This window comes from Podarcis cretensis (assembly GCF_951804945.1).
Source record: "Podarcis cretensis genome assembly, chromosome: 3".
Lineage (NCBI taxonomy): Eukaryota > Metazoa > Chordata > Lepidosauria > Squamata > Lacertidae > Podarcis > Podarcis cretensis.
This window is the reverse complement of record NC_137172.1, coordinates 67,641,447-67,653,002: the sequence shown is the minus strand read 5'-3', so window position 1 is coordinate 67,653,002 and position 11,556 is coordinate 67,641,447. Positions and strand designations below refer to the sequence as shown.

At 48.6% G+C, this 11,556-nt stretch overlaps 1 protein-coding gene across 1 annotated transcript in view; it reads left to right on the top strand.

Moving 5' to 3' along the window:
• The first annotated feature begins 903 nt into the window (after positions 1–903).
• Positions 904–11,556, top strand: part of RSPO3 (R-spondin 3) — a 55,446-nt gene continuing 44,793 nt past the window's right edge. The window contains exon 1 of the mRNA XM_079971968.1: positions 904–2,023. Coding sequence (XP_079828094.1) covers positions 1,927–2,023 — 97 coding nt within the window. The 5' untranslated portion in view covers positions 904–1,926. The remainder of the gene's footprint in view (positions 2,024–11,556) is intronic.

The following is an 11,556-nucleotide window of genomic DNA, read 5'->3' as shown; positions in this document are numbered from 1 at the left end:
TTGTTCTCCTTCTGCCAGCAGATGGATACCTTTTTATTCCAAAAGTCCTTTAGGAACCGACTCTTTTAAAGGAAAGGTCTGCTGTGATGTTTTTATCATTATTATATCATTTTTTAATAAATATTATTATTGTCTATTATTATAAACAGATTATATTAGTGTTTAACTATTTTTAATGACTGTCTCTTCTATATTTTTGGCCTTTTCTATTTTATCTGTGCTTTTGTCTTATCTGTAAGCCACATTGAGTCCTTTGTCTAGGGAAAAAAGTGGGATGATAATAAAAATATTTAATGAGAATTCACTCTGATTTGCTAATGGGGAGACTAGAAGACAGTGCATCAAAGCAAGTATTACCCCACACTTTTCCCAACCCAGTTTTTCCCACTTATTGGAGAAAGTCCAATCTTTGGGGGGGGGGGCAGGTTACGCAAGCTCTCCCTATCGATTCTAACTGTGCAACATGAATCTGCCTATACTGTATGTGATTAAATCCCTCAAAAAAGTGACCGCCGGGAGGGAGCGCCCTCAGTACAACGCAGCTTCTTATCTCTAATCATCAAAGGGGGGGGGGGCTGACCGACTTCTGTGAAATCTGAAATCTAGCTGCACTCGCTGTTTTGTCCTTGTTAGTTGGCCCCAAGAAATGTTTCATGAGGACACGCTCAGGCATCATGCAGACTAACTCCCCCCCCCCCACCCCCGATACTGACAGAGAAAAGCGTGTGGCTCCTCGAATTGTGTGGGAAGCGAAGGCGACGGCGAGCGACGCCCCAGCATCAGCAAGAAGCGAGACTTCTGGGCGCGCTCTCGCACCCCCGCGCGCACGCGCGCTTCCCCGCTCCTGTCGCGCGCCGCGTCCCTCCCTCGGCAGCTAGAGCCAAAGCCGCCCGCCAGCGATTGGAAGTTCCTCGCCCAGGCGGCTGCGCGTCCGATTGGAGTTTTGCTTTCCACACTTCGACGCGGGCTTCAAAAATACCCCTGGACTCCCGGAGAGGGAGGAGTAAGTGGGAAGCGCTCTCTCTCGCTCGCTCGCAGGCAGAGTCCGCGAAGGCAGCGGAAAGAAGCTTTGCTCCGACTCCGGCTGTCGCCCAGCTGCGAGGGACGGTCTGAGGGGGCTGCTGCTGCTGCTGCCGTCGTTCGCCCCGCTGCCTTCCGAAGCCCTCGCCCGCTGGGAACGGAGCCGCTTCTCGCGCTCTGAGGCGCCTCACGCCTAGTGTAGCTGAGGCGGCGCTCCTACTACCCACGCCTTCCCTCAGAAAGATGCTGCTGGGCTTCGAGGCGTCTGAGGCGACAGCTCCCAGCCAGGTCCGAGGAGCGCGCGCTCAGCCCTGAAGCGGAGGGAGAGGGAGAAGCGCTGCCACCGGCTCGCCGGCCCCACAACCACCAGCACCACCAGCTGCCCGGGCTCCTTCCCCGCGCCTGCCCTTGCCCTTCTCTATGGGGTTCCTCAGCGAAGGTGAGCAGCGCCCAAGAGGAAGGCACACCTGCCCATGGAGTTTCTGACTGGGAGCGCCGACCTGTAGCCGGAGCCGGGTGGGAGCGCCCCGCACCACGAGCAACCTTTGCCCAACCCTCTTATTGCCCTCTTCCCCCCCCCCCCCACCCCCTCGCAACATGGTACCTGCCCTGACATCGACCAGGCGCCTCGCTCCCGGGTTCCCGCCGTTCTCTTTCGCCGCCCTTCCGAGGAGGCTGCCCGGAGGCCATCGTCGGGGCGACTTGAAAGTGCAATAATTAAGAGCCCGCGCGCCGCCGCCAGTGACATTTGTTGGCTCGCTTGTTTGTAAACAAGAAGACGCTCGGGAGCCCTTGCCTCGCAGGCAGGTATTTCTGCCGCCCTCCCCCCCTCCCTCCCCACTCCGCCGCCTCCTCTTCCTTCCCCTCCGAAAAGGACGAGAGACGGGAACTTCTTAGAGGGTTACTATGCAATTGCGACTGGTTTCTTGGGTCTTTATCACTTGGAACTTGATGGAATACGTCGGCAGCCAGCAGAACCCTTCCAGAGTCCGGCGGCAGGGAGGTAAGTGCGCCCTTTTTCCTGGGTCTCTTCTGAGGCAGGGCTGGGAAGGGGCTGGGGGACAGGGGCTCGCTCACCTGTTGAGGATCTCTCGCTTCTCTCGTGGTGCCGGGGATGGCACGCTGAAGGGGGAAAAGGTATTTTGGTGCGGCAGCAGCAGGTCTCGGGCAACCCGACCCTCTGCATATTGGCTCGCTTTAAGCCTCGGTGAACGACGGTGTTCCTTAGCCGCGCAGCGCTAAGAAGTAAGTGCCGCTGGCCTCTCCTCGATGAAGCGCCGCGCACAGGGCTGCGGAACTCAAGGAGACTTGTCTCCAAGGAACGTGGATAGGATCGCACTGCGCAGTTTTTTGTTTTTGTTTTTTAAAAAAACAAAGCTTGCATAGATGAGCAAAGGAGGATCACGCCCTTCTTGGGAAGCTTTTTCCCAACCAACTTAGAAACACATCATTGATTCACACTATCATAAAGATTGAACTATAGCTATTTTTCCTCACGTATTGTACGATGCATTCTACATACACGTGGTTCAAGATTAAGGAGGCATCTCGGTGTCCCTCCCTCGGTAATGCAGCAAAGGGTCGCGCAGGTTCCTTTGGGTGCCTCGTGATCTTTGCCCGGCGGTTTGAATGGGATCTGCCTCCCACATAAGTGGATAGGGGGCAAGTTGATACTGTCTTGGATGAGTGCTACTACGATGTACCTAATAAAAAAGGAAGAGTAGTTGGCCCTAAGCATCTTTTCTCTTTCTCCCTCGTGGTTGCTCGGCTTTGTAATTTCTCTGAAATTTGGGGGTGAGAGAAGCATCCGGTGTACGCATCTCTGTAGGTAATTACAACATCATATTTTTACAATCAGAAGGCGGCAGAGAGGGCCAATCTGAAAAATAGAAACACCAAAGAGAATGTTATACATCAAATAATGGTGACTAGCGAGCAGGAGTCGGCTAAAGTTAAGCACGTTGCATGCTTGCCTCAAAAGCTAAGTGCATCTGAGTTAAGTTGGACTTACAGGCCCCATTGATTTCAATAGGCGAGATGAAAGCACCTGACAGGAGCCCAGTTGAAGTTTGTGCTTCGAAAAGTGCCCCTGGATCGTGCCCCTGTTTAATTCACACGGGCATCCTCCTCGGAGGAGTTCGGAGACATCGTCGGAAGTGTGGGTGTTGGAAGCGTGGGGCTGTGGGTTGTGTGTGAGTTTCCCACCGAAGGAAGGCCAAAGCGACACTGTTTGAACCTTGGATTCCAGTAGATTGGCCTGGTCAGATAACGCAGGAGACACTGGTGAAGATTGTGGTGAATGGGGCCATTCTTTCCAGATTTGACAACACATAGGTAGGATTTGCCCATCAATGAGCCTCAAGGGAGAAGGCAGGGCGAGTGGGTAGAGGGGTTGAATGAGATCAACCCAGATGAGCGGGTGCCAATTTGGTCTCTTCATTTCGTGCAGAGCCTACTAGGAATCTCTTTCCTCCATCGACCTCGATAGGGATCCTCCTCCCCTCCCATATCTCCCCAAAGGCCCTTCCTAGAGAGCTGGGCGAGATGTTTCTGAGCTTCCTTTGGCGCTTTGTGCTACTTGGTGAAAGGGGCTGTGTATTTCCCTCTTGCTTGACAGCTCTGCCCTGATAGGAAGAGGCCAACACACACAGCAGCCTGTTTTCATTCCGCCGCCCCCCCCCCCCCCCAAAAGTACACAAGGTTATTTCCTAGGTTTTGCCCAGCCTTCCCTTTCCCCACCTTGGCACAAGTATCCCTTGAAAGCTTCCTTTGTGCATCGACTTCTCGAAAACAAGGTCTGATTCACCGAAAGTGCCCTGGAAATATCGCTTTCGCGAGGGATCTCTCCGGGCACGCTCGTGTCCGCTTCGCCAGAATGAAAGGCTGACGACGGGACGCCCTCTTGTTGCCCCGGGGCCACGGAGCGGCTCGTTTCCTCCAGAGCTCCCCAGAGCCCCTTGAGCCCTGTGAGCTGTTGCGAGATCTGGACGTGGTTTCAGACTTGGCAAGTCGAGTTGGGGAGAGGGTACTGGGAGGCACAGCACACCTTTCAGAAAAGGAGGTGCTGAAGGTTCCTGGTTCAAACAGACAGTGCTAAGCTAGATGGACCGATGCTCTGGTTCAGTATAAGGCAGCTTCCTCCGTAGAAGGGGGAACCTTCTTTCTCTCTTTCTCAGACAATAAGCATCTGACTAAGGACTGATCCGAGAAAGACGTTTCGGCATTTGGTTTGCTACACAGCTGGACTCCAGTAAATAGACTTATCCAGGAGAAGTAATGAAATCGTTCTGCAAGACCAAACTAGCCCCGATTCCCGCGCTCCTCTCTCATATATGAGGTGGGGCTGTGGGGCGAGCTGTTTCGCACAGACTTTAGGCTTGCACATCATGGAGCGGTGATCTGCACGCTTGTCTCCGTGGGGCACCACAGATCTAACGCGGAGGACTGGACTTTCGCTTCTCCTCCGACGTGGTGCTTACATCGGAGTCTTCGGCACGCAGATCAGCCCCATTAAGTTCAACTGGGTAGGATAGGGTTGCTGCCTCAGATAGCTGCCCCTCATTGAGTGCAGAGCGATTAAGTGTATGCCAGTGTATGCGAAATGTTCATTCATTTCGTATGTCAGGCAGCCGAGAGCGCGCGAGAGTATCTGATATTACTTACTCATGGAAAAGGAAAGCAACGCCCTGAGTTTTTCTTTTTCCTCTCCTTGGCATATGAGGATATGTTGTTGTCTCTTTTAGTTCGAAAGGACTGAGGATAAATTTGTTAGATGGTGATGGTGGCACGTTGTTTGGGCGTCATCTGCTCAGCCCAAGGTGGTTTGCTTTTCCAAAGCCCAAGGATCTCGCCCTCCTTCCCCCTTGCCCTGAATCTCCAGAGTTGTGAAAGGCGCGACCCCTGGCGTCCGCTGCAATAAGAGGGAAAGGGAGGGAGCCCTCTTTGCAGGTGCGGGCTCTTTTCATAGGGAGCTTGTCCCAAAGCTACGGAAAATTCAGGGATGCAGGGGTGTGGTGTGGCCGGCCGAGCTGCGAGCGCCAGTGTGTTGGTTTGACCCCCCACCCACCCACCTGGCTTCGTCCCCTACCGAAGCTTTTCCGTTGACTTCAAAGGCAACTATATCGGGCCTTAAACTTGGATTTGGAGACAATGAAACACCCTCCCCCGCACGCGCACACACAACCAAAAAACGAGCGCGGGGATCAGATGACGATGACGGGATCAGAAGAACAGATGTTTAAACAGCACGGTAAAGAATAGCTTCTTATCGCTCTTACAAACTAATCAGGCAGTGCAAATCAGGCAGAAGATTTACTTCAAAGGCAGATACACCCCTTACTTGACTTCAGACCAGAGAGAGAGAGAGAGAGAAATATATTCAAGGAGAACCAACGGGTGCAATTTTAGAAGATGGCTGGGAAGGGGATTGCTACATCTGCCTTCTTTATGCATCTCAATGAATGGTGGGAGCCATATAAAAAGGAGCCTTTGGGCTGTAATAATATGTTGCTCATTACTCATCATGCTGCTGGTATTTTCCAAACTCCCCAGCCTCGTTGTCAATAATTAAACCCATCAATCCCAGCACATGCAAGTCCTGGAGGGGGGTGTCCAGTGCTTCTTCCTCTGCCCACAGAGCATCTGCAGCATGAGAGACAGAATGTTGTGGGGTTATTTGTTGATGGAGGAGAGGCAGGCAGCATGCTGTCTCCAAATGGGACTTAAGTAGAGGGTAAGTCGTGAAGGGGACTGGTCCCTCCCCCCCCCCCCAATTCCCAACTTCAGTCCAGGAACTCGGGAAGCAGGCAAAGAACAACAGGGAATATGGGAAGGGGAAAAGTCCAATAAATTAGGAGGGAATTGGGGGTGGGGTGGGGGGTGTCCTGCTGCTTTCTGTTCACCCCTCCCACCCAATCCACCTCACCTGTGAAACGTTATGTTATGTCTGGGATCCAGACAATGAAGATTTTTTTTGACATTTTCCTCCTTTGAGCCCCAGAACCTCAGGCTAAACCATAAACTGCTTTTGAAACTCTTTTAAGTTTTAGACTATAAGACTTTGACTTATGACTGAGAAAGCTAAGACAGTTAAACCACAGCCAACAGAAGAACGGGGAAACTACTTCAACCACAATGCAATAAAATGGTGCTATGTGGTAAAAAAAGAACCCTCTTCTTTAGTGGGCAGCCAGTTCAAAAAGAACCTAAACATAATTGTGTCCTGTATTCATAGGGGTTTGGAATTCTTTGGCTGTGTACACCATACATATAAAACACATTTTTCCACACCTGCCAAAGAATTCTGAGAACTCTTGTTTACAGCTCACAGAGCTACAGTTCCCAGCATCATTAACAAACTACAGCTCCCAGGATTCTTTGGGGTTTGTGCTTTAAATGCGCTCTAAATGCATAGTGTGTACACATACTATGTATAAACCAAAAATGGTCTTTCAGCATTAAGTTTTTAAAATGTTTTATAAGACAGATAATGGTGAAAATAACATGCTATCAATACAACCAAACAAATATTCTTTACCACATTTCCACATATGAACCAACCTGGACCCTGTCATCATGATCTGAAGCCCTTCTTTGTGTGCCTCCTCCACAAAAGGTCTAGAGGGTGGGCCACATGAGAATGAACCTGTTCTGTGATGGCTCCCCACTTGTGGAATGCTTTCCCCAGGCAGGCTCACCTGGCACCTTCATTACATATATTTAGGTCCCTCTTCTCCCAGGTCTTTGGATAATTAGACAATCTATTGTCTTTTAAAAGATCTATGGTCTTTTGAAGTTATTGTTTTTGTTTGTTCCTACATTATGTATTTTTATATTGTAAACCACCCTGTAATCCTTGGATGAAGAGTGGCATAGAAAATTAATAAATAACGACAATAATGCTCATTTAATTAATCACAATGAAAAAGGGAAAATATTTGTACTCTTTCACAATACACAGATCTCCTGTGCTGTCAAACTTGCTCATGAATATAAATTGTACTTTTGAAAATTGTACTTTCAGAGAAAGAGAACAAATATTTTCTAATTTTCACTCTTTGGATCTGTCAAAATAATTTGGGGCTAAGCCTAAAGAAATTAGTAGCCTTATTGCATTGTCAATAGAGCTACTCACTCCCTTTTACCTACATCTCCTTTTCCACTGAAGTCAAACATCCATTTCAGTTATATATAACACAGTGAAAAACCATTGAAAAATATCAGCTGTATAGGTTTACATTATGAAGGACTCTGAAGGAGAGTCTGTATATGGAGAAATCACGTGTCTAAAGTTAAGTAAATACCTAGTTTGATGCAGTTAAAGTGCCAGCCAACTTCTCCTGATCCATTTTCTTAACATGTTACATGTATGCTCAAAGTAGATTCTGCCAACAAACAAACAAGCAAAATCTGTGAAACTGTTTACAATTACCAAGTAGAAATAGGAGTGCATATATATCATTTGGGAGAGAAGTTGTTTGAAGTTGTGGACCCACTCACAGCGACCCCACAGAGCAAGGCCTAAACTAAGGAAGGTGAAGAAACTGGACAAAACAACGTTCTGGGCTTTAAAAAGTTATGGGGTCAGGCGCAACAGGTTTTTATTGGCTGGGGGCAGACTAGAGTGAAGCCTGCTCCACTCTGGTCTGCTCTCAAACCATGCCCACCCAGCCTGGCTGGATTGGTCCAAATTCAAACACTGGCTGGTGGGAAAGTCTGCCCACTTAAGCAGCTGGCCAGGGGAAGCCCACAAATGCCAGCTGACTGTCCAGCAGCCACCCACCCCAGGATTGGGTAAGCAGTCATTTCTTTCCCCTCCTATCTCTTTATGGCTATTTGCCCTTACAATCTGAAGGATGGGACAGAGGGCTATTTTGGAGGGGAAGAGAAGAAGTCCCACCTGCCTTTCATCCTATGGGATTCTGCTCATCCCATCTCCTTCACTTCTTCAATTCTTCCCTCTTCACTTCTCACCTCTCTTCTGCTACAGCCTTCCTTCTGTACAGTACCTATTTTGTTCAGCTGCTGCCACAGCCACTTCTGTTTCTAGGCATCAGGTGAAGTTATAGTAATTGTAACTAACTCCTGTTTACAGTCATACCTTGGGTTGTGATTGCTGTGGGTTGCGCGTTTTCGGGTTACGGACGCACCCAACCCGGAAGTACCGGAATGGGTTACGGCACTTGCGCATGTGCAGAAGTGCTAAATCGTGTTTTGCACATGCGCAGATGCACCAAATCGCGTCATGCACATGCACAGACACGGCACTGCGGGTTGCGAACACCACGGGTTGCGAACGTGCCTCCCACATGGATCATGTTCGCAACCCGAGGTTCCACTGTATTTTAATCCCGTTAACTGGCTATTTGGTATCTTAGTCCTCTGTTATTGTTATTTTGTTTAGGTTTACTTTTATGGCATTTGCATTTGTTTGCTACTTTGGAAAGAGTAAAAAAAGGGGGAGTTTTTAAAAAAACCTCTTCATATAACTTACTAATGTGCTAAATAATTACCACCTCCTTTCCTGATGCACATGAGAATTGCCTATGAGAACAAAGTACACACACTCAGGATGCTAGACAGTATGTCAGGACATAGTCTTCCTTCCCCAGATGCACGCAGTATGGAGAGATAAGAAGGGTGTGTTCCTCCATCCACATGGCTCCCATGCTAGACCAAGAACTGGTTTCATGTATGGGAGAAATGAAGTGAGGCATCTCTGATCAGAGATGGTTTTACTCCCTGTCTCCTCCTCCTTCTTCAAGTCAGTTGTCTGACTTTTCTATCACACTCTAGTGCAGCCTTCCTCAATTTGGTGCACTGCTGGTGAAGTATGGCCCAGCCAGCATCACTGATGGTCCAAGATGGTGGGAGTTGCAATCCAGAAACATCTGGAGAGGACTAGTTTGGGGAAATCTGCTTGCTTTTGACAAAGAAGGGAATGTTGGGAAGTAGCTATAACAGATGCTTGTGTGTGCTAGGAATATAAGAAAGAACAGAATATTGGGAACTGGCTATTTAATACATGAGTGTGTGTGCGCACACACACATGTATGCTGACCTAGATACAAAGAATGGTGTCACATGGTATGGTTACATTGCTAGCAGATGTGAGCCTGGCTAGTGCCTGGTTTGGAAGCTAGGTGTCCCCATGTCTGCTGCTCAGAGTTCCATGAAGGGCAAATTTTACCTTTGCAAGGACCATTGTGGGTTTTCTTCTGAAGTAAGTTTGCTTCAAGTACTCCTTAAGGTACAGTGGTCCTAAGCCATATCATGCTTTAAAGGCCATAATCAGCACTTTGAATTGAACCAGAAGTCTGGGCATTTGACTCAAGACTGGCAATATATTTTCTGAATGCCTGGCCCCGGTCGGCAACACAGCTGCAGTGTTGTGCACCAACCTAAGCTCGGGAATGATTTATTGAGTCAGCCAAATGTAAAACACATTGCAGTAATATAAGTGAAATGTCAACACGTGGATAAAAGTGACAAGGTTGTCTCTGATGAGGAAGGCTCTGACTCCCCAGGCTCAGCTGATGAACAGTGCCTCATGCACTTGGGCTTCCCAGAACAAGCCTGTAACTAACAGCAGCTCCAAACTGTGCTTGCTTCTTAAGGGATATGCAATCCCACCCAGTTCAGACTGAATTCCACTTCCCTATTCTGATAATCTTCAGTTTATTGGCCTTTATCCAATTCACCACCCATCTCAGACACTAGTTCAGGACTTCAGTTACTTCACCTGAATAAGATAAAAATGAGTGGCAGAGTTGGCACTGCACACCAGGCCCCCCAATTTCGGAGAAATATCAAACAGCATGGGGGACAGAATAGTGTCCTGTGATGTATCATGGGGCCCCAGGCTGGCCAGTGCTTCTACTGATCACTTTCCTCCTCCCTGTACTCCTCCTCCCATTGCTGTCTTACCTGGGCATCTTTCCATACTAATTGGCAGTGGGAGCAGTAGATCTGCAGGCTGACCACCACCGCTTCTGGATGTCTTCTTCCTCTCCACATTGCTCTTCCTGCTGCCGCCTTACCCAGACTGACTCTTCATCCTAAATAGGCAGCAGCAGCAGCAGCACTGGATCCCCAGTCCAACCACTGGTTCTGCTTACCCTTCTCTGACATTTGTGGGAATGAAGGGGAAAATGGGGAGGAAGAAGGCAGCTAAAATTCACAAAGTTTCCTGGGAAGAGGGATTGATTGTTATACCACTCTGGGAACCATAAGAAGCAGGAGTCTTCTAACAATTCTCATCCTTAACAAATTTCACTTGCCAGGATTCTTTGAGGAAAGCTATGAATGTTTAAAGCGTTATGATACTGCTTTAAATGTATAATGCAGATGGGGCCTATGGCTGGTTACAGAATACTGTTTATACTGGTTCCGGTGTGCTCCCACTGCTGGTTTTTCAATCTCTGTTCACATAGTATTATCCAGGGGTAGGCAACCTAAGGTCCGTGGGCCAGATGCGGCCCAATCGCCTTCTCAATCCAGCCCGTGGTCGGTCCAGGAATCAGCATGTTTTTACAAGAGTAGAATGTGCCCTTTTATTTAAAATGCATCTCTGGGTTATTTGTGGGGCCTGCCTGGTGTTTTTACATGAGCAGAATGTGTGCTTTTATTTAAAATGCATCTCTGGGTTATTTGTGGGGCATAGGAATTCGTTCATTCCGGACTTCCAGCTTAGTGCCTCCGGTAATGGCGGAATTCCTCTGATCGGAAGGAATTTGCTTCGTGGGAATCCGGGTCTGGCCGCCACGGCGAAGGCGGAGACCCACTAGAAATCACAGGTGGGTGAAGCCTGTGAACGTGGGATTCGACTGGCACCTTTTGCGCCTCCCCTACTCACAGGGAGACCCGGTTTCGGGGATCCGGAGCGACGTGGGGTGAGCGGCGCGGTGCTTCGAATTGACTGCTTCTTCCACGGAGCGAAGCCGCATAGCTGTTGCCGGAGAGCGCTGACTTTTTCCTGTGGACAATTTGATCTTAAAGCAACTACCCGTGAGTAGAGTGGAGAATTAGATTTTTAAACGTCTTAATTTGGTGCCGAAACGGGGAGGTCTAAAACAGGAAGTCCACCTTCCCCTTTTGTAAATAGATTGAAGCAACGAGGATGCAAGCTGAAGTCTCGGAAAGCCTATTGTAAAGGACTAAATTTCCATCAGTAAAAAATACTAAACCCCCCTTGGTGGCAGGAGAAGAGGGGGGAAAGTTATGGACTGAGTATACCTGCAGGAGAGAGCGAACAGAGTTAATTTACCACCGCTCCGATCCTGGAAATGGGCTGCCAACAGGACTGACGTGTTCTGGAAGGCTCATTGGCCGTGATTAGAACGTTTACTGACAGTTAGTTAAATATGAGCAATACATTGTTTCCACTGTCTCCGTCTGCGTTTAAAAAGGAGTAAAAGTAACAGAAAATGGAAACTAACTTTATTGTTTGAATTGAGTTTAAAAGGACTAATACAAATAGAAACTGTTTCCCTCTAGAGGAACTGTTTCCCTCTAGAGGAAGCCTTTGAAACTGTCACA